Here is a 22,197-nt window from a genome sequence, read left to right on the forward strand (position 1 = left end):
GTTCCCATGGGCCCTACTGTGAAGGCAGCAATTCATGCCTTCAGTCACTGGGCTATAGGTATGTTCCCCAAAGCAGAGTTTGAATCCCTTGGTTCCGTGATGCTCAGCTGACCTGTGCCAAACAGAAGCCCAGATCCCTTTCCTGATTTAACCTGAATCCACCCCCACTTCAGTCCCCAGGCAGACGTCTAATCTCTAGTTTATTTCCTAACTCGGTTTCTCAAATTGAGCCCCAAATCACCCCACCCTAGAGATCCAACTCTTGGGCCCAGCTTGAGGGAAGGGACACATTTCCACAGCAACTGTTCCACAGTCGGGTCGCCATTGAGTCAACTCTTGGGGATCCCGGATTTTCCTCCCTACCCCCACCATGGTGGACAGGATGCCTGCTGCCTGGCACCAGGGGGTCAGAGGAAGCCGGGGCCTCTGGGACTCAGTATTTTTATCGGCCTAGGAAATGAGAGATGCAGAAGCGGAAACCATGTGGTCAGAGAAAGTGAACAGCCTTTATCTCAGGGGAACCCCCACCAGGCCTGGGGGACACACACCAGAGAAGGCTAGGGAGGGAGGCTAGGGTGGGGTAGGCAGGGTATCCTAGCGTATCTTACCTCGGTTTCATGTAATTCATGTAGAAGAGGAAACTAAGTGCTCCAGAATGAAAGATCTGGGAGCACGGCCACCCCCTTGACCCCCGCTCACGGGTCCCCCACCTCACCCCTGCTCACGGGTCCCTGACTCCAGTACGGGCTCTTTGCATGCCGCTTCCGAGATCCCCAGCCTGTGAGAGGAACCGGATGCCTGGGTTGCTTACAGTTCCAGGTCTCTTCTCCGAATCTGAATCTCGGCAGCTTCCTCTCACAGAGCTGCCCCCTTCCCCTGCTCAGCATCTGCCTAGTCTTGGGGTCAGGGGGCTTGGGCCTCTTCCTAGCCTCCAGATGATCCCTGAGGGTCTCTGGTACCACACCTCATCCTGTGCAATTCGGGGACCTCTAGGGTAGGCCTGAGCTGTAGCCTGACCATTACCTTTTGGACCACACACAGCGCACACCCGCGCAATTCTTTCCTGTCTTGCCTCAATTATTGAAAAAACAAACTGAGGACCGGGTTGTGTCTCAGGTGTTGGCAGGGGGATTTGCGTAGTTTCTCCATTTCTAGAGAGCACCTGAATTTGAAAAGTGGTGTGGATGCTCTTCTCCATCTTCCACGCCTCAGAGCTTCTCTCTCCCATCCCTAAGACCTCGACTACAGGTTCTTGGGAAAATAGATGTTTATGTATTAGGCCAAGCCTGGATTGCCCAGAGCTGAAGTCCAGATTTTGGGTGTGGTAGGCAAACAGCAGGTATCAGGACTGGAGACCCAGAGAAGATGAGACAAGGCTTAGAAGCCCGCATAGGCTCGGGTGTGGATCTCTAGTTGCCCAAGAACAGACAACCCAGGTTACATAATCTGGCCCTTTCCAGCCTCCTTCCTGCTTCTAATTTTAGAAATTGAAATTCCCTCCCCCACAGGGCTCTTCCTCCATCCCCTCTGGTTCTATCCTCTATCCTCCCAGGTCCTCGTGGTCCCCTAGCCCTGCTGCCCCCAACCCAGCTCATTCAGTGACTCAGCAGAGGGAAAGCCCTGAGCTGAGCAGGGGTGAGGATGTGGTTGGAGATGGAGGGAGGGGTTGTTCCTTTTTCTGTCTCTTGTTCACATTTTTCTTCAACTGCAACCTTGTCAGGACCCCGGCGGGGGTGGGGTGGGGAGCTGAGAGGGTCTGGAGGATGAACCAGGCCTTCTGAAGGAGGGCGGGCAGGGGCTTCTGGTCTCCATTGAGAGCGCACTGTGACTGTACCGCAGGTGTGTGGGAGCTGTGGGTTTCAACAATTGGGCGGGAAAGGAGATGTCGTGGGTGATGAAAACCATAGCAATGGAAAAAACAGAGGAGACTCTGGAGTGAGGTGTGGAACCAAGTCTTATTAGGAAATGGCAGTCCAGAGCAGTGGTTAGAGCCTCCCCCACCCCACCCCCACAACCATTACGTTAGCCGTCCCATATCCTCTCCTCTCTGTGCCGCAGCTGCCCCTTCTTGTCCATCCCCATCCACGACCTTGCTTCCTTCCGTCTATTCTTGAGGCTACATCCCCACAGGTTCTTGCTTATTCCCTAGGGTCACTTGAGGGCTTCTGCGTGGCGGTTCAGGGCCTGAGAAAGGGCTGTCACAGCTCCCATCACTCGGCCCAGCTCCCAGGTCTCAATCTGGCTTCGGAATCGCTGCAGGAAGCGGTCAGGATGCCACCGGACCTGTTGGACTCTCAAGTACCTCTTCAGAGCCCCCTGTTCCTCCAGAGGGGGGCCCCTGGCCACCAAGGCTGCAGCCATGGCCTCTGGGTCCCCTCCACCAGGGCAGGGCCAGGGCACATCGCCAAAGCGCCAGAGGCTGCCCCTCTCTGCCCCTCGTGGGTGTTCTGCCCTGGGCCCAGCCCTGGGAGGCTCTGGCCCTTTGTCCCGTTGAGCCTCTTGAGCCCTCCTGGCTCGGCTCTCACACAGTTCCTTCTCCTTGGCCCGGGCTCGCTCTCGGAAAAGCCGCTGTTCCTCCTCGTGCTGTCGCCAGCTGTGACTGGAGCCCTCAGCCCTTGGAGGTCGGCAGGATCCCTCTGCCTCCAGCTGCTGCCGCTGCTTCTGGGCATGCTCCCGAGCCAGGCGCTCTGACCAGGCTGAGAAGGACTCGGGCTCCTGCGTGTCCCGGGAGGCATCATCTGTTCAGGAGGTAGGATGAGGTTGTCGGAGAGAGGCTATGATTAGCGGACTTACAAGACAAAGAGTAAAATCAAGAGGCCACATGCATTGGGCCTGGAGTAGAGGACACAGGGCAGGGGCAGGAGGGAGGGCGGCTGGGGGTGGCAATGGGCTCCTCACCTTCAAACCTCCCGATGACCTCCTGCCACTCATCCTCCAGCTCGCCTTGTAGCTTCTGCCGCCATTCCCGCTCCTTGGAAACTTCCTCATCTTCTTCCTCTTCGGCAGAATCCCAGGGGGGTCCCCAGCCCAGAATCTGCCCAGGAGTCTCCCCATCCTTATTTTTTATCCCCATGGCAGATGGGCAACGACTCAGCAGCGGCAGGAAGAAGTCCGTGTAAGCTAGGGGCAGAGACAGTGAGCAGTCAGCTGGGGCTCCGCGAGGCTGCCATCTTGGATTTTCTTAACTCGACAGCCACTAACAATCACATAAGGCACGAGTGTGGAGTTTTGAACGCTCTGACTTGCTCCCCACAGACAATCTCAGTTTGCTCTAAGTGTTACAACCGCGTTTTCTTGCCCTTGGCACCTAGGACGACTTCAAATTCCTTTGACTATTTTAAAAAAAGATTTTATTTATTTTATGTATGTGAGTACACTGTCGCTGTCTTCATGCACACCAGAAGAGGGCATCAGATCCTGTTACTGATGGTTGTGAGCAACCATGTGGTTGGTGAGAATTGAACTCAGAACCTCAGGAAGGGCAATCTGTGCTCTTAACCACTGAGCCATCTCTTCAGCCCTCTTTTGATTATTTTTATTTTGAAGCTATTATCACTATATACATATTACAAACTATTGTTCTCATCTAAAATTACATATTAAGATTATCACATTAGGCATGGTGGCACTTTAATTCCAGTGCTCAGGAGGTAGAGAGTTCAAGGCCAGCCTGGTCTACAGAGTGAGTTGCAGGTCAGCCAGGGCTACAGGATTAATCCTGTCTCAAAAAGTCCAAATACGGTAAATTAATAATAATAAAGAATATCAAAACACTGTGTTCTGCACCACTACACACAAACATAGTAGTACATTTACTGTTTCTACCCAATAAATCTGAGTAAAATAAAAGTTTTCAGGAGAATGTTCCAGCCTTCCCCAGGGGAGGGAAGGGTGGCAGTGACGTACAGGTGCTGCCAGCGCAGAGTGAGTCCCTCCTAAATGATGGTGGCCAAGGGCAGGGAAGGACCGAGCACCTTGGGTGCCTGCTCCTGAGCCTGAGCACCAGGTAAACTGAGGGGAGCCAGATGCCATCGCTTCACCCTACCGAGGGAAGCCCAGCAGCTGGGACCACCACCTGCCTCCATCAGGAGCCAGAAGGAGGCGAGCAGCTGGGGCAGCATTCGGGCCGGGGCCCTACTTCCTCTCCTAGAGTAGAAGGAAATGGGACACAGGCCTTGCTGGTTCCAGGAAGTTAGCTCACTTACCAGGAGGCTGGCACAGAGGCAGGGCTGACCTGTAACTGCCAGCAGGATGGAAGGGCCTACACAGCAGGCCAAGGTGCCAATCCACTCTGAAACCACATCAGGGAGCAGGGCAAGGCAGGCTTCCTGCTGTGATCTGCCACAAACCCTCCCGAGCTGTCCCACTTAGCAGACCTGCTTCTGGCTTCCGTCCTTCAACTTCTTCCCACTAGGGCTCACTGCAGGGTGTGACTGTGTATGGAGCGTGTGAGAGCACAGTGTGTGTTTATGTGAGTGTGAGCATGCACAGTGTTTATGTGTGTATGTGAGTGTGCAGTGTTTATGTGTGTATAAGCATGCAGTATGTTTATGTTAACAAGTGTATGTGTTTATGTGAGTGCAGAGTGTTTGTGTGTGCAGTGTGTGACAGTGCATAGTGTGTTTATACGAGTGCAGTGTTTATGTGTGTGCACAGTGTATGTTTATGTGAGTGTGATAGTGCAGAGTTTGTGTGTGAGAGTGCATAATGTATGTTTATGCAAGTGCAATAGTGCAGTGTGTGTTTATGAGTGTGTCAATACATAGTGTGTATTTATGGGAGTGTGAGGCAGTGAGTTTATGTGTGAGAATGCAGTGTATTTATGTGAGAGTACAGAGTGTGTTTGAGTGTGTGAGTGCATAGTGTGTGCTTATGTGTGTGTTTATATGTTCTGAGTAGGCCCAGGCTCATATGGAAGATTTAACTCTGTCTTTTTATTTTGTGTGTGTATGTGTGTATACCAACATATCCAGCTTAACATCATAACTGCGAACAGTCTGCTGCAACCTCGAGTCCTACCTTGCTCCATACAATTGTGCACACGGCAAGTTATTGGAGCTGTGGCCACACTATGCCCATTTACTCAGAGGTATTTGCCTATCTTGGCAACTGGCTTCATTTTGTTTTTGTTTTCTTTTGAAATACCCGATTTATTTTATTGGCTATGGTATGTGTATGTGTGTGTGTGTGTGTGTGTGAGTGTGTGTGTGTTGTGAGAGGGTCTCACAGCCCAGGGTGTCCTAGAGCTCATTTTGTAACTGCAGACTAGGTCTCAACCTCGTGACTCTCCTACCTTGTTATGGGTCACCACATCCAACTGAAACTAACAGAATCCTTGGGGCATACACATCCCACACAGGCTGACAGCAGCAGCTAGCTGTTCATCTTGGTGTTTTTATGAGACAGGTTTCACTGTGGAGTCAGGCTGGGGTGAACTAACAGCTCTCCCTCCTCATGGCTTTTTATCTTTTATTTTCCCCCAGGAACCTGCCGTTTGTTTCACTCTTTGATGACTGTAATGAGTGTTCCACTGTGAGCTGAGACACAGACCTCTCTTCACCTTGTCTGTCAGACTGTGTCTCCAAAGCCTTTAGCCTTAAACTTGCACGAGTGTGGACATGGACACATATCTGCCGAGGGTGGGTGTTCTAAGTCAGAACATGTGCAAGCCTGCTGGGCTTTACTGTGCATGCATGCATGACAACCCTTCATGGAGAGATGGCTCAGTGGTTAAGAGCACTGACTGCTCTTCCAGAGATCTTGAGTTCAAATCCCAGCAACCACCTGGTGGCTCACAACCATCTGTAATGAGATCTGACGCCCTCTTCTGGGGTGTCTGAAAACAGCTATAGTGTACTTGAATATAACAATAAATAAATCTTTGGGCCAGAGTGAACAGAGGTCCTGAGTTCAATTCCCAGCAATCACATGATGGCTTACAACCATCTGTACAGCTACTGTGTACTCATATACATAAAATAAATGATACATAAATAAATATATCTTTAAAAAATGGTTTTATTAGGGCGGACATAGTGGCACAGGCCTTTAATTCCAGTAATTGGTAGGAAGAGGCAGAGAGGCAGAGGCAGGCGGATCTCTCTAAGTTTCAGGACAGTCTGATCTACAGAGAGTTCCAGTCCCATCTCCCTGTCCCAGCCAGACTTTTCTGAACAGAGAGATGTGTGGGTAATAGAGCCGCTTTGGGAGTTTCATTTCCTCGCCTGGCCTCTGCCAGCACCTACCTTCCTAAAGCTGGAATGAAGTTATGAAATAAATTTTAAAGTACCCCCCCCCCAAAGATGTATTTATTTACTTTATGTATGAGGGCACACTGTCACTCTCTTCAGACACACCAGAAGAGGGCATCAGATCTCATTACAGATGGTTGTGAGCCACCATGTGGTTGCTGGAAATTGAACTCAGGACCTCTGGAAGAGCAGTCAAGTGCTCATAACTGTTGAGCCCTCTCTCCTGCCCTAAGGATTAAATACTTTTTAAAAAGTATTTTCATATATGTACAAATATGAAAAAATTTCCAAAGGAAATAAATGAAGACATGAACAGGTTACTCACAAAATAATACAACCATCTGTAATGAGATCTGACGCCCTCTTCTGGGGTGTCTGAAAACAGCTATAGTGTACTTGAATATAACAAGTACCAGAAAAATATAACTAGTAGCCAGAAAAATACAAGGGTCTCTACATACCCGTCTGTCCTGGTACTCTCTCACGGGGAGCAGGTACAGGCTGTTGCGAACTGCCCAACCTGGGTGCTGGGAACTGAACCTGGGTCCTCTGCAGGAGCATTGTGGTCTCTTGACCCCTGAGCTGCCTCTCCAGCCCCTAAATCAATGCGTTTAATGTTCACTAACATCTTCTCTTCCTGCCCACCTTCCTGCGAGGTTTGTGCCATCATGTTTGCCGGAGCACCCTTTCACACAGGGAAGCGAATATGCAAAGTTCTGTGGAAGAAATACTCTTTCCTTGATGACAAAAGTGTAAGTCTCTCCTCACCTTTAACAGCACAGCACTTCCACTCAGAGGGAGGAGGGACCACACGGAAAAAGGGACAGGTTTGGGGGCTGGAACCTCAGCACCATAGACAACCATATAAGAAACTCTGCTCATCTCCCTCCTCCCAGCCAGACTTTCTGAATAAAGAGACCCGTGGGTAGCCCAAATTTCACTCTCTCAGGGGCAGTGAACCCCCTTTTCTGGCCAGCTATTTGTGTGTCTCTCTTTGAGGTCAGTCTGGCCTGACCAACTGGATTTCACCCCACGGACCAGGAGGTCTCTGTTCTCAGAGGATGCCCTGGTTCTGGGCACCTCAGTCAAGTCAGTACTGGAAAGTACTGGAAAGAGGCCTGCTGCCCTCCGAGGCCTTCTGGATGAGCGCGCATCTCTGGTATGATGGGTTTCATGACCTCTGACTCACATTCTTTAAACTCTATGTTCAACCTCTCAAAAGACACAGCCAACAAAACCTTATTTTCCTTTGTAATGAAATCTGGCCAGACTAGGCTGGCCACAGCACAACACACCATTTCACTCCTGTCCTACACTTGGATCTCTTTGGCGTTATTTTAAGGAAAAAAAAAATCCCTCCTTTATGGCCTCAGCACGGGACAAGAACAGGTGCCTCTCATACCGGCCTCCCTTGAACTCAGCCTTAGGCGACAGACTTGATGGCCACGCCAGGTCCCACTCAACCACCAGCTTCTCCAAGACCAGCACCTATCCCTCCACCTGGCGACTGCACCCCACCTTCCCCTCTGACTCTTCCCTCCAACTGCACTCCCTCTCATCCACACACATTCAAAGACTTCAGGTAGGACATCCAGAGAACAACTATCACACCCCGACATCTGTGCCCTGGACAAGGCAGCTGACACAGGCGGAAACACTATCTGGGTCTATGTCTCCTCCCGCTGATGGACCTGCCCCAAACACAACTGCTCTAGATGGAATCTGCCATCACTGGACCCAACAGAATCTCCAGCCCCCACTGAACAGCCTTCACCCCACCCCTTCTGCTCCATCCCGCTCTCTTTTTCTCCTCTCCCCCTGGTCCTCCAAGGAAACCCAACAACTTCCTATTTCTTTCGGGGGGGGGGGGGGGAGGTGAGGGGATGAGGGGCAGGAACAACTTGCATCTAGAATCTAAAACTTGCAACTACAAGGTTAACACACAACATTGTTGCAACACCGTGGGCCATGTCTCCAGTCTGGGGCTTAAACTGAGACAATTACCGCCCAAGGTCAATTGTTATCCTTGTCAGCTTCTACAGGAATGGAATACTCTGTAATTCTCTATCTCAACATTTTTTTAAGCATAAAAAGAACTTTTTAAAAAAATCCAAGCAGTTATAAAGACTCTGGACAGACAAGCGCCCCCTAGTCAGCTATCATGTCTGCAGTGATGCCAGGAGACCTTTTGTCCCGGATGCAGCTGAACAGACAAGGCTCTGGTCAGGAAGTAAAGAGTAAAAAGAGACAGTGTATAGGAGACGCAGAGGCATGGAGTGTGGAGAGGCGCTCTTGGTGAGGAAGGTGGAAAGGAAAAGGGTATTTTTAGTTAAGAAGAAGGTCTGCATGTGTAAATTAAGATTCTCCTAAGGTGAAATGACTGGACTTTTCCAAAACGGAAAAGCTAAGACGAGAGTAAAACTGACACGTGTGAGCGTCAGCCACAAGGTCTGCAGCTTGGAGGTGAGGGTGAGCTGGTTGGGGCACCGAAACCCGGTGAAACCCGGTGCAGTGCAGCACGCGCACCCACGCTGAAGGCCAACCTCTGCCTCACACTAGCGTCTGGGAGATGCTGCCTGAAGCGTTGACCAAAAGCTCCTTCAAGTGACAGAGATTTTGTCTTGGCCATGAAGATTGTTTTCTGCCAAGTTTGTCAGGCTTTTGGTTACTTTGAAACTGAGTTTTAACAAAACTAGGATTTTGCTCATTTGTTTTCAAGTCATGTGTGGGAGCACAAATCTTTAATCCCAGCATTGGAGAGGCAGAGGTGAGAGGATCTGTTTATTCCAGGATAGTCTGGACTGCATAATGAGTTCCAGAACAGCCGAGACTATGTAGAGACCTTGTCTCAGAAGACAGCAACAAAAATAAGAGATGATGATGATGAAGGAGAAGAAGATGATGATGATAAACATTAGCATAAAACAAAATCAGCCACCTCCTCCCGGGAAGTCCCATCTTCCTCTTCTCAGGGAAGCCAGTGCTCCCAGAGCCCCCAGGGCCACCATTCAGATGTCTGGCTGCAGCCATATCACGTATTAAGTACCAACAACTGTTGCCTTCAAGAAATGACTAAATGGGTTTGTTTACCTCTCCAAGACAAACTTTTTCGGAGCATGCTTAAGGAGAGATGCAAGGCAGCTGCCTTCGAACACCAGTTAATGTCTGACCTTTTTCTTCAGAAGAGATCCCAGATGCTGGCATGAGGCAGTGAAATCCTGGGCCCAGGACGCTCCTGGTTTTGGAGAGGTCCAAGAGGAGTGGTCTCTATAAGGCTCACCCTCACCCTCACCCTGGCCCAGGACAAACCTTCCCAAAGCTGCCATAAAAATGTCCCCAAGACGCTGTCTCAGCATAGCTGGGCTGCCATACTCATCCTTGGGCTCAGCCCGCTCAGCCTGCACCGCCTGCTCTGTGCCCTGCCTTTGATACACATCCCTTGATTCCTTCCTCCTGGGTCTCAGGGCCCCTCCCTTCTAGAGTCTGCAGCGTAGAACCACGACAGGGAGAACTAAGAAGCAGATGTTAACGCACACGCACCCTGCTCACCAAGTCTAGGAGATCCTGGGTGGTAAAAACAAACAACATCCCAGGGTTCCACTGTCTCGGGATACGAGCCCTGGATCTGACTCCCTGCTCCCTTCAGTCTGTCAGGGACCCGGTCCTCATTCCCAGTGTCACTCAGAACAAGCAAGGCCTTCAGGATCCAGTGCCACCTCCTTGCTGCTGTGCCCTCCATCTTCTAGAAAGGGGGTGGGGACAAATCTAACAAGGAAGGGACCTCACCAGGCTGCACTCCAAACTCGGCCCTTCCAAGCCCTTCATGGTTGTGCTGTCCCTGTGCGCTATGCCACTGGGTGCCAGGGTGAGTACGGCTCCGAGTCTGACTGGGAGCACTTCACATTCACACAACCTGGGAACTGGATTTACCATAAAAATCCTTCCTCCTGCCTTTAATCCCAGCACTCAGGAGGCAGAGGCAGGCAGATCTTTGAGTTCAAGGCCAGCCTGGTCTACAGAGTGAGTTCCAGGACAGCTATGGCTACACAGAGAGACCCTGTCTCAAAAACCAACCGAACAGCCAAATAAACAAACAACCTGAAACCAACCCTCTCTCAGGACAAAAGCCTTCAGAGTTAAGTGGACGGGCAGGCCTGTCAGCTCCTTTCTTCTCAGACTGCAGCCATGCTGTAAGGCTTCTGTTCTGTGTCTGGAGGTAGGGTTGTTCTAGTCAAAGCCTAGGCAGCCTACTCCTGCACACTGCTTGGAGAGCCCTCTCTTCTTTTGGGGAGCACCAGGTGAAAGCCATCCTTAAACACATCCAGATCCTAGTGAGCAGCTGAGGTAATTTCTCTTCCTTTCTGAGCTCTAATGATAGGATTTTTGAAACTCATTTTTTAAAAAAAATGTGTTTTTAGATTTTATGTGTCTGAGCATTTTCCTAACGTTTATGTATACACACTACGTGGGTACCTGATGCTTACAGAGGTCAGGAGAGGGGCCAGATCCCTTGGGTGCTGGGAACTGAACCTGGGTCTTCTGCCAGAGCGACGGTGCTGCACTGGGAAGCCCGCTGTCCAATTCAAGCTCTGTCTTCCTACCCCCTCCAGGCACCGAGGGGCTCATTTCAAGGGATTCTTTCTGGCTTTCCCTAAGGAGACCTCTTAAACTATCTGGGTAGTCCCACCTTTACCCCAACATTTCAGGCTCCCTAGACAGAGAGAGGGTTCTTTTCCATCCCAATGGCTGGTGCGGCACGCACACGAACACACACACACACACACACACACACAGACACACCCTAATGCCCTCCATTTCCCCACAGGCCCAGTGTGATGCTGGCCTTGGACGAGGGGACACTCACCATTATTTTGCTTGTATTCTATTGTCTTAAGGTTGGGTCTGAGACTCTCAGAGCCTCCCGAGAAGGCCACATGGCTATGACACACAAGGTGACACACGGTCCTGTCCAGGGACAGCTCTTCCATGTTCACAGCTTTCCTGTTCTAACTTACAAATATTTGCAAGTCTCAGAACTGCATGATCGTAGTCTGTGCTGCCTCCCTGGTGTTCAGATGTTTCTCATCTCTTTATTCCAGCGAGAAACAAAGCAGCTGTTGCTTTGTCTAACTCGGGGGTTTCACCAGCCTCCGTGGGGCAGCTCCTAGCAGCTCTTTTAGGCGTCTGGACTCCCTCAGCTCTCAGGAACCTCTGTTTTAAGTCTGCTGTGTGTCTTTGGCCCTTGCTTACTCAACCTTATGGTAAATCAATGTCTCCCTGATTTCAGGTCTCTCAGTTCCAGATGGTGCTGCCTCAGGAACAGCAGCCACTACGTAAACACTGATGCTGCCTCCCACCGCCCAGGAGCCCCTGCTCTGGTGTCACAGCCTGACCTCTGGTCCCCTTCAACAGTAACTCCACCTCCTCTTTCCAACAAAGTTGATGTCCTGTGGTCTCATGACTCTGACATATCAGCACTGTGGGCAAGGGCCGCACTCAGCCCTGATGCAACTCCAGATGATGGCCTCCATCTTCTGTGAGCCTCATGCGTAGGGGTGTGCGGGTGATGTTCTGTGATGGCTGGTTGCCCAGGGCTGGGATCAAGCAAGACTGCTACTGTCTTTGAGCAAGACCAGAAAGAGTTAATTTTGGGTCTGGAAGAACACAATATTGGTAAAGCGCTTGCCACGGAAATTTGAGGACTCAGGTTCGCATCCCCAGCAATCACACCTGAAATCCCACATACCAGCCCACATCTGCAATCCCAGCCACAGCAGCCCACATCTGCAATCCCAGCCACAGCAGCACACATCTGTAATCCCAGCCACAGCAGCCCACATCTGCAATCCCAATACTCCCACTGCAAGATAAGCGGTGGAGTTGGGAGTCCATAGAGACTCATGGGCCAGCTAGCCTGGAGGACATGGTTGGAAAACAAACAAGATGGGCTGGAGAGATGGCTCAGCGGGTAAGAGCACTGACTGCTCTTCCAGAGGTCCTGAGTTCAAATCCCAGCAACCACATGGTGGCTCACAACCATCTGTAATGAGATCTGATGCCCTCTTCTGGTGTGTCTAAAGACAGCAACAGTGTACTTACATAAATAAAATAAATAAATCTTAAAAAACATTCTGTCTCAAGCACAATGAGAGTTGAGGACCAACAACTGTATCCTCTGACCTCTACACACAGATAGAAAAACAAAACTAAATTTTAAGATTAGAAGAACAAAGCTCAATGAGCCAGGCTGCAGTCGATCTCACAACAGCACTACAGAGAATTCTCTCTAACAAGCAGGCTCAGCCCATCAGGGTCTGACCCCTGGTAACTCATGACAACTTTGGACTCTAAGAAATAACTTACACTGTGACAAGTATCCCACAGTAGAGGAATATCCAGCTGAGCATCTGACATGAGCCCACACAAGTGTCCCTCCCTCGAGACCTAAACGACCAGGGTACCATGGTGTGAAAACACTTCCTGATGCCAAGTGCAGACAGCTCCTCTCTACTGTCTGCCTTCTATTTATTTCTGGCACCCCAAACCCCGGCAGGGTTTCTTGTAGCTCAGGATGGCCTTGTAGCCAAGGCTGGCCTTGAACTTGTAATCCTCGTCACTGCCTCCTGGGTGCTGGGATTGCAGGCCTATGCCACCATGTCTGGCTCTGGTAAACTCTTTCACAACCCACTTCCTGACGGGGTAAGGCTTGTGAAACCTGTGCTAGGGTCACTGAAGACAACTGCGGCCGAGGTGACAGGTCTGTGGGTGTGCAGAATGCGAGGCTGGAAGGATAGGTGGAACATCAACTGTGCCCAGTCATTCTGAAACAAGGCCGTCTCTGGCTCCACTGCGCAGATCAGGGAGGCAGTGGATGCTGTCTATGCCGTGCTGACGGATCAGCACACAGTGAGTGTCACATAACCACAAAACAAGCCTGGAGGTGCAGGCCTGCGTCTTGGTCAGGAATATCAGTCAAGAGCTGCCAGGGCTACATGGTGGTGTCTCCACTAAAGAGAGAAAAACGAAGGCTGGGGATGAGGCTTGGTGCGGGCTCACACCTGCAACCCTGGACTTAGGCTCAGGGACCGGATCAGTCTCTGAGTTTGTGGATAACCTGATCTACATACTGAGTTCCAGAAGAGACAAGCCTACAGAAAGAATCTATGTAAAAACAAACAAACAAACAAACAAAAACAAAACAAACAACCTGCCCCCCCCCAAAAAACAAAAAACCAAGCAAACCAGCAAGCCAAACCCTAAAGAAGACCAAAGCAAACCTTAAACCCCAGACCCTAACATCAGAATGATAGCTTGTTTTTCCCTCCCCCCAAAAACGGAGAGAACTATATTGCCTGCCAGTGTCCACTCATGCTTGCTCTTTGCAGAGTGGCCACTGTTTGACGCATGCTTTACTGATGGGTCCCTCTGACAGCTGAAACTGATCTTCCATGACATTCACACACACACACACACACACACACACACACACACACAAAGCCTAAAATGTGAGCCTCTTCTGGCCCCCTACTGTGTGTGGTACCCCCCGCTCCCCAGTCATTTCAGTGTCCTAGGGCAGCCCTCTGACCTAACAGGAGAGTGGAGGGGAGACTCCTGCAGGTTCAATCGCTCAATCTGCTCAATGGATCAATCTCATTCAACTATCTTCAAAGCAGCGGGCAGCCGCTGAATGAGATGAAGTTGGGATTAGAGCGCCACCTCGTGGCAGAACTGGCAGGTGCCGGGAAAACGGTCTGAAAGACCAGGGGTTGGGAGAAGTGTGGAGGGATGGTTTCCTCTTTGGACCATTGCAACCTCTCAACTGTGACATGCAGACAAGTTCCCGAAACTCCCCAGGGAGGCCTCACTTTCGCCACGGTGTGTTAAATGTTTCACATGTTTCTCAGAATTCTATACGACAGTGGCGGTGCCTATTCCACCATTAGGAGATCCTCAGCCAAGTTAACTGAACCGCGGAACTTATCATTACGTAGCAAAGCTGCAGCCAGTCCGTGGCTCATGTGTTATTACAACCTCCGTTTCGGAGGCGAACAAGCTCCCGAGGTAAGGGTGCAGGCCTCAGGATCCGTAAGCGGCAACCCTAGGCACCACACTGCTACCACCCAGGAGCTGCCTCTTAAACTGTAGCCGGCTGCTGAACTCTATCTAGGTACACATCTCCTGAAAGCATACCTAAGAATACTTTAAGTGCTATAACAACCTTGGGTGAACTGAACGGCTATAAGCTCTTAGAGTAAACTGGTCTCTGGTCCAGCCATAAATTCCTGTACAGTGTGACTCTGAGCTGAAGGTTAACTGCCTGACCATCTAACCGCTACCTCTCTGCTTCTGTAAGCAAAGCTTGCTTGCTGCAGCTGTCCAGAGCTGCCTTTCTGTATACGCCACAATTGCATTTTTTTTGCTCTTAAAACCTCAAACTGGAAGTGAGGCTGCTTCCGGCTTGCTACTCTGCTTGGAACAGCCCTACTGGTGGTATATAAAGATTCCACAGGACGTATTCAGGAGTCTGGGGACTTCTTCTCTTCAGGTATCCCATAATAAACTCAGCCAGGCAGCTGCAGCCTTCCTCTCTTTAAGCTTAAAGAAAATCAACTACGCAGGCCCATCTTATTTGTGTTAGAGGATTTTGGGTTTGGTTTTGGTTTTGATCAAGGAGAGGCCAAGCTGGAGATGAGTGAGTGAGCAGGGTTGTTGATCTGTGGGCAGAAGGCCGTCCGTCTCTTAACAGACGGGCCTCTCCTCCAGTTCTAGTCTGGAAGCTGCTCTCCAGGGAATTGCTTCTGCTGTCACTGCAAAGGCAACACCTACGCTGTTTCCAGAACTGTGGGATTTGGCAAAACTGATCTAGAAGTATGCCATCTGGGGCTAGGTCAAGAGGCTGGGGGAGCAGGGGCAGGAGAGTGCAGGGTTCTGGTAGGAAACCCCTGAGTGTTAACCTCAGCGGGATAAAACTAGTCACACCATAGCCGCCATGTAGGTTAGGTGAGATCTGCTTGATGGCTTTTTTTTCCTTCACTTTTTGAGACTCTTAGGCCCTGCCCAGACTGGCCTTGAGGTGTTCCCGAGGGCTGGGATTACAGGAGTGTGTTGTGAACTTCCTGTCTTTCTAGGCGGGGAGGCTGTTTCTGGGCTGGCTATCTGCCAGTAAGTAACACAAATGAACTAGAAAGAGGCTGTCTGCACTGTGGAGCCACTACCGATGCTGACTGGAGATGTTTTGTTGACGTCTCTCTACCGTGGCTCCGGCTAGCTTGGATGTAGAGCAGACTGGCCTTGAGTTTGCAGAGCCCGGACTGCCTCCGCCTCCAGACCGCACCACCAGCTTAAGTAGGATTTTTGTTACAGAATTTTGGTGAGAATGAAGAAAACTGGTCTGGCGCCTGGTATGTGTCAAGGGACATGAGTCCATCCCTAACACACAGCAGCAGATCTCCGGCATAACACCAAGTAAAAGTTTCAAGTCCTCTGGCCGGCCCAGCTGATCATGTGACAAAGCATGGATACTTTGTAAGGTGTTTGTGGCATTATTACAAGGTTGCCATTGTTTTGATTATGCAAGGAGAGAAGCAAAATTAAGGGGGTGGGGGTGGGGTGAGTGGAGCTGGGATCTGACCTGAGCAGTCAACTGCAAGGTAAAAAACCATCAAAGAAACAAAGTAGTCACTGAGCTGAAAGCTAGGAAATGTAAAGAAAGAGTTGCGAGCTATGCGGCTGGGTGTGGGAGACACATGCCTACAACCTCAGCACTTGGGATGCAGAGGCCAGCCTGAGAGACTCGGTAAGACCCTGACTCAAAAACAAAAACAATCGGGCTGGTGAGATGGCTCAGTGGGTAAGAGCACTGACTGCCCTTCTGAAGGTCCTGAGTTCAAATCCCAGCAACCACATGGTGGCTCACAACCATCTGTCGTGAGATCTGACGCCCACTTCTGGCACGTCTGAAGTCAGCTACAGTGTACTTATTTATAATAATAAATATGGGCAGGAGAGAGTGCGGTTGCCCTAAAATTCAATTCCGAACAACCAGATGAAGACTCACAACTATCCGTACTGCTACAGTGTGTACTCATATACATAAAATAAATAAATCTTCAAACAAACAAACAATCACACCATGCTAGCACACACCCCTTAGTTGATTGGGCGATGTTAGGATAAGCTTTTCTGTTACTAGAGAGATATGGCCACATCCCAACCAGGGATCTTCAACAGTTCCCAAGGACCAAAGAACTAACTTATTTCCCAACTATTTTGTTGTATGATACAGGGTCTCTCTGTAGTCTTGGAGCTCACTGTGTAGGCTACATACTTAGAGAGATTCTCCTGCCTCTGCTTGCCCAGAGTCAAAAGACCTGCGCCACCACACCAGGCCTTTATTTCCCACGCATTCTTTCAGTTCAGATCTGGCCAGCTTCTCAAGACCAGTTCCCACGGACCCACTCACCATCAGGGCCCTGGCGGGCAGCAGCGTGCAGCGCCGTGTCGCCATGGCGGTCCTGGTGGGCAGGGTCAGCGCCGAGACGCAGCAGCAGGCACAGGGCAGGGGCATCGTGGCGGGCGCAGGCCCTGTGGAGAGGCGGGGGCTGCCCAGCGTCCACATCAAGCCCGGGATGTCGCTGGAGGAGAGCCTGGGCTCGCACCAGCCGTCCTGCAGACAAGTACCGCCGGAAGCGTCGCTCTCGGCGGTGCCGGCGGGAAGCGGAGGCCATGGAACAACTCTGGGGCTGAGGAAGAAGTGGGAAATGGCAGCGGTGAGGTCCCAGCTCCGCTCTTCCCCGTTTCTCCCTTTACCTCCTATTTCCTCCCCCTTGCATCTCCAGCAAGAGATAAGGCCTATTCTAAACTCTCATCCCTTAGCAGATGGCAAGTTTGGGGCGGAGGGTGGGGATGGGGTTGGAGTTGGGGGCTGGTGGGGAGGGGGGAATCACAGAGTTAATTTTTGATGTAATTTTTGAGAAAATGATACATAGTTGTTTTAAGGTTCCAGAGCCCAAGAAAAAAGTTAATTCTGAACTTTGGAGGGAAACAACAACAACAACAACAAAAATCAAGTAAGGCCAGATGGGGGCAATTTTCATTAGCCACAAATCTGGAGAAAAGTCACAAATTCAAAGAGCGATCTAGAAATGGAATATAATGTACCCGACAGACAGACGTAGAGGCTTCTTCCTCTGGGGCCTGGGGGGAGGGGTTACTCATCAGACCTGCTCCCCGCCCCCCCAAGGACCCTCAGAGACGGAGGCCGGAGGCCTGGGCTTAAGACGCTCGGAGAAGGGAGGTGGGGAGGGAGGAGGCGCGCCAGGATGCAGGAAATGGCGCAAGCACACGCGCAAGTTTCGGGCGGAAATGAACTGTGTGTTCCATCCCGGAAATCGTACCGAACGCTCGGACTGGGTGACTTGTGATTAGGTCTCCGGAGGGGAAATAAGACAATTTGCGACATAGGGTCCTCCTGCAAGCGGAAGATGAGAGGCGAGCTTTCGAAGGGAGGCAGAGGCAGAGGCAGGCCTGGTCTATAGGGCGAGCTGCAGCGACAGCCAGGACTACAGAGAGAATCCCTGTCTCGAAACACACACACACAATCTCACACACACACACATAATCACACACACACCACACAACCACAATGAGGCCAAGTATATGGGTAGATCAAAAAAGAAAAACACATGGTTAGACACTAACAAGGCAAACGTAGGACAGAGCAGGGAGATGTGTGCAGACGTTCAGATTTGGGGGGAAAGTCTGAAGAGAAGATGGAGGCTGAAAAGAGGGGGTAAGGGCGGAGGGAGGCGTGGAGACACAGTTGGGAGTGTAAGTGAAACCCAGCGTACTGTGTCCAAGCGCATCCTTACCTTCCCACACCATTCTCATCGCCTTTGTGTCTCCTTCGAGACCACCAACCAAGATCTCCTCACACCCAAACACTCTGCCCTCCGCTTCCCCCAGACCCATCTCTGTGGACCCTGGTGACACGGAGAGGCCCTGCACCTGCTGCAGTAGTCAGCACAGGGCTGGTCTCTGCTGCCCTCGGGCGGCCGTTTCGGGTACTACCTCAGTGAGGTTCGAGAGGAGGACCAGTCATCAGTGTGAGGATGACAGACACCCACCCGGTGCAGGAGACTGAGTGAAAACGGGAGCGCTAAGACCCAGTGGGAGTGGAGGACCGCATCAAGGGCCCGGAGGAGTAGGCGCTGGAGGGTGGGAGCCGTCTGGTACCTCGGTCGCCTTCGGAACAGCATCCTCTCTAGTGATAAAAATGGCCAGTCAGACCCAGGGTATCCAGCAGCTCCTCCAGGCTGAGAAGCGGGCAGCGGAGAAGGTGGCCGATGCCAGGAAGAGTGAGCCCCCCTTTCCTCTCTTAGGAATATGGAAGGAGAATTTAGGAATAGGGGATAGCGGGCATTTGAGTCCTTAGGAAAAAAAAGCCCAAGGACAATGAGGACAGATGGGGGACTGAGGCTATTAGGGTAGAAGAAACGGGTGGGTTTTACAGTCTAGCATTTGGTTGGTTGACAGGAAACTGGATAACTTTCTAGAGGGCACTGATCCCACTAACGCACCTGGTTGTGTGTGTGTGTGTGTGTACACTCACTGTCCTTCTGCCTCTAGGGAAGGCCCGGCGACTGAAGCAGGCGAAGGAGGAGGCTCAAATGGAGGTGGAGCAATACCGCAGGGAGCGGGAACAGGAGTTTCAGAGCAAGCAGCAGGCGGTGAGTTGAGGGGGACAGGGATGGCCCCACCCAGGTGCAAATCGGTGGGTGCCTCTTGCCAGGTGTATACAGGTGACTAAGAAATTAGGGTGTCTGAGAGCTGAAGAGGCCCTGACAAGGACCACACATTGGTAAAGCTTTGACGGGATCTGTAAGGTCTGAGGGTTTTAAAGGGTACATGAGACTTGTGGGGCAGCCTTCACAGTCTGTATGGTGGGGACAGTTTTATGGTCAGTCTCAGAAGTAAGGATTGTGCCCACCTGCTTGGTATCTACATGTTTTTGTGGGGTGGGAATAGTTTCGAAAAGGCTTCCCAGGCCTTCCTCTGAACCTTTCCTCCTACATGCTGGGACCCTCCTTTCTCTGTGTCTGCTTTTTTCTTTCTCTCCTCCGCCCCCATCCCCCAGGCCATGGGCTCTCAGGGGAACCTGTCTGCTGAAGTGGAGCAGGCCACAAGACGGCAGGTTCAGGGCATGCAGAGTTCCCAGCAGAGGAATCGGGAGCGCGTCCTGGCTCAGCTTCTCGGCATGGTCTGTGAAGTCAGGCCCCAGGTCCACCCCAACTATCGGGTTACTGTCTAGAACCATCGCTCAGGGACACATCCCTAGAGTGACTCCTTCTGTCAGCTCCGTCCACAGAGAAATATCCCAACTCAAAACCACTTGTGTCGCATGCGCAGAGCCTTGGGTTCAATCCATAATATCATCCCCCCCACCCACCAAATCGCTTCACATAATAACCTGTTGCTGGAGGGGAGGCTTCTATGTGACAGGATCCAATATTCCCCCCTGAGACTTACAAGTAGCCTGTTCAAACCCGACAAACCCGAATCTCTCTGTTCCATGACACCCACTGGAAGTTTACTAATGAATGCCCACGTCATCCCCACCGGACCCCTCTGTGAAATATATGTCCTGGTGACAGTTATGAAAGCACCCTGACTTCAGAGCAGGGGAACCTCTGTTCCTCTCCCACCCCTGGTCCTTGCTGGTTACACAACTGGGACAACTATTTAACCTGGAAGCCTCAGTGTCCTCATCTTTGTGACTGGAATGACAGCAACAACGCTCACTTTGTAAGGTGGCTGCTGTGAATTATCTGTGAGAATTCAGCATAGTTCCAGATGACGGAGTGCCTGTATCATGACCGCACTCTGCGTGCCTGCCAGAATTCTAACCCCCTCTCCTGACTTTTTTATTCCTTGTGTTCCAGCTTTGTTCAGCCACTGTGACACTAGTAACCCTCTAAAGAATTTGTTTCTCTGGCTCTCCCTTGGCACATCATGCCCCCGAACAGTTAAATGATAATGTTATTTAGCCCCTCTGTCCGAGTCCCAAATATATATCAAATCTCTTAGCACCTCTCTGTTTCTCCTGAGCTGGTCTTTCTCATGGTTGGCCCCCCTCTTTCTCTGTTTTCCCAAATCTTGCTGCTTCCGGGAGCTGAAGATATCTATGACATTCACATGCATGCATTCCTTTGTGTGCCCTCAGCACCTTGCCTCCTTGTGTAACAGCGGAGTGTCAATAAAATACTGGTGGATGAGTCAATTGTTGGTGAAAGCAGCCTCCTTTTTGCCTTGCCGTTGCTCACTTTGGTTCGCTGTCCTCAGAGTTATGCATTTATATAGTTTCCAAAACACTGCAAAGGGCTGTCCTGGAAGCTTTATGGAGAAACAAAAGGACACAGTACTGTGTCCCCTCTTGAACAGAGAGTTGCATAGATAGTTGTAAGGGAAATGTTGGCAGAGCAGCACTCTGTCTCTTTCCTGGTTTTACACTGCTCATCAGCACCAGAGACAGAGACAGACAGACAGGCAGGCAGGCAGACAGACAGACAGACAGACAGACAGACACACACACACACACACACACACACACACACACACACACGAGAGAGAGAGAGAGAGAGAGAGAGAGAGAGAGAGACAGAGAGACAGAGACTTACTATCTTACTAAGTATCTCTGACTACCCTGGAATTTGCTAGGCCAGGCTAGCTTTGAACTCACAAGAGATCCACATGCCTCTGCCTCTTGAGTACTGGAATTAAAGACGTGCACCACCACGCCTGGCTTGACATTATGTTTGGGTATTGGCTCTCATTATGTATCTGATGATAAAGGTCGTTGTATCCCCAGAGCCTAGATAGCACTTGGCACACACTTGGCAGTTGAGGAATACTTTGGAATAAAAAGATGCTGGGGTGGGGAAGGAGGAAGTTGGGGTGGTGGTGGTAGGGGGTGAGGGGGTGGGACACTGCTGGTCTCTGACCCCCATTCCTTTATCAGTTCTCTTCACTGCTCATTTCACCCTGAACTTGAATCAATGAGGTAATTCATAGTCTTATATGACTTTTCTGTAGAGAGACATTAAAAAAAAAACTATAAGCCAGGTGTGGTGGCGCATGCCTTTAATCCCAGCACTTGGGAGGCAGAGGCAGGTGGATTTCTGAGTTCAAGGCCAGCCTGGTCTACAGAGTGAATTCCAGGACAGCCAGGGCTACACAGAGAAGCCCTGTCTCAGGAAAAAAAAAAAAAAATCTATGCCAAATAAGGCAGTCATGAAACACCAAAGATATCTCACCACCCAAGTCTCACTTGGCAGACCAAAGAGCTCGCTGGAGTTATTGGCAGTATGGTGGGTGATAGGTTACTTATAGGAGTGAGACTGGAGTAGCTTCCCATCAGAAAGTCGCCCACCAGCGTGACTTGTATGCAGACCAAAGAGTCCTGCCACCAGGAGCTGTTTATTGGTGACACAATCTGGGAGAAGTGTTCCGTGTCTTGCAACTTTTTTTCTGAATTTCCTGAGCCTTCTCCACTCTCATCAGGAGGAAATGTTTCGGGGGAAATAGCTATACAAAAGCAAGGAGATTTTTGAAGAGGAGGGACACATGTGATAGGAAATTGGGGTGCTTACACCCTGGTGTTTCCCTGCTAGCTGTATTGCCTTGGCCACCTTGTTTTATTTCTCTATTTTCATATGTTTACAGGAAGAGTGGAGCGGGGCATGGGTCTGCATTCAAATCCTCCAGCAGGAGAATTGAGAGCTTGAGGCCAGTCTATATAACTGCTCAAACTCAGTAACAGAGAAAGGAAGAAAAAAATGGCAAGACAGATGAGGGGCACTCACCTTGCTGTGGCCCCAGTGGCCCAGGTTTTAAGCATTGTTAAAATCACAGCCAGCTGTTAAGACAATCCCTTCCTGCCCTGGCTACC

The 22,197-nt window shown here is 50.7% G+C and overlaps 2 protein-coding genes across 5 annotated transcripts; one reads left to right on the plus strand and one right to left on the minus strand.

Moving 5' to 3' along the window:
• Positions 1–1,936: 1,936 nt before the first annotated feature.
• Nfkbil1 (nuclear factor of kappa light polypeptide gene enhancer in B cells inhibitor like 1) lies at positions 1,937–18,243 on the minus strand. Of its 2 annotated transcripts, none has more exons than NM_001364909.1 (4): positions 18,122–18,243; positions 16,714–16,993; positions 2,899–3,120; positions 1,937–2,738 (listed from the first exon to the last, which is right to left on the minus strand). In NM_001364909.1, exons 2-4 carry the CDS (start codon positions 16,976–16,978, stop codon positions 2,152–2,154), a joined length of 1,074 nt encoding a protein of 357 aa, NP_001351838.1. In that variant the 5' UTR covers positions 16,979–16,993; positions 18,122–18,243; the 3' UTR covers positions 1,937–2,151. The 2 variants fall into 2 exon arrangements, with proteins under 2 accessions (NP_001351838.1, NP_035039.1); NM_010909.5 differs by lacking the exon at positions 18,122–18,243 and adding an exon at positions 17,412–17,548.
• On the plus strand, positions 16,693–20,529 carry Atp6v1g2 (ATPase, H+ transporting, lysosomal V1 subunit G2). Of its 3 annotated transcripts, NM_001347351.1 has the most exons (4): positions 16,772–17,020; positions 17,250–17,320; positions 18,879–18,979; positions 19,387–20,529. In NM_001347351.1, the coding sequence occupies exons 3-4, from the start codon at positions 18,920–18,922 to the stop codon at positions 19,558–19,560; spliced, it is 234 nt and encodes a 77-aa protein (NP_001334280.1). In that variant the 5' UTR covers positions 16,772–17,020; positions 17,250–17,320; positions 18,879–18,919; the 3' UTR covers positions 19,561–20,529. The 3 variants fall into 3 exon arrangements, with proteins under 3 accessions (XP_006524858.1, NP_001334280.1, NP_075668.1); XM_006524795.3 differs by lacking the exon at positions 17,250–17,320 and having other exon boundaries at positions 16,693–17,020; NM_023179.3 differs by lacking the exons at positions 16,772–17,020; positions 17,250–17,320 and adding an exon at positions 18,358–18,607.
• The last annotated feature ends 1,668 nt before the right edge of the window (positions 20,530–22,197 follow it).

This window comes from Mus musculus, chromosome 17 (assembly GCF_000001635.26).
Source record: "Mus musculus strain C57BL/6J chromosome 17, GRCm38.p6 C57BL/6J".
In the NCBI taxonomy this organism is placed as follows: domain Eukaryota; kingdom Metazoa; phylum Chordata; class Mammalia; order Rodentia; family Muridae; genus Mus; species Mus musculus.

Excerpts from the sequence above, each read along its gene's own strand:
- Nfkbil1 (NM_010909.5), bottom strand. The coding sequence starts at position 17,468 with ATGAGTAACCCCTCCCCCCAGGCCCCAGAGGAAGAAGCCTCTACGTCT. Across the intron at positions 16,994-17,411 it reads CCTCTACGTCTGTCTGTCGG|CCCCAGAGTTGTTCCATGGC; the intron begins GTACATTATATT and ends CTTCTTCCTCAG. Across the intron at positions 3,121-16,713 it reads TGCCCGCCAGGGCCCTGATG|CTTACACGGACTTCTTCCTG; the intron begins GTGAGTGGGTCC and ends CTCTGCCCCTAG.
- Atp6v1g2 (NM_023179.3), top strand. The coding sequence starts at position 18,526 with ATGGCCAGTCAGACCCAGGGTATCCAGCAGCTCCTCCAGGCTGAGAAG. Across the intron at positions 18,608-18,878 it reads GGTGGCCGATGCCAGGAAGA|GGAAGGCCCGGCGACTGAAG; the intron begins GTGAGCCCCCCT and ends TTCTGCCTCTAG. Across the intron at positions 18,980-19,386 it reads TTCAGAGCAAGCAGCAGGCG|GCCATGGGCTCTCAGGGGAA; the intron begins GTGAGTTGAGGG and ends CCCATCCCCCAG.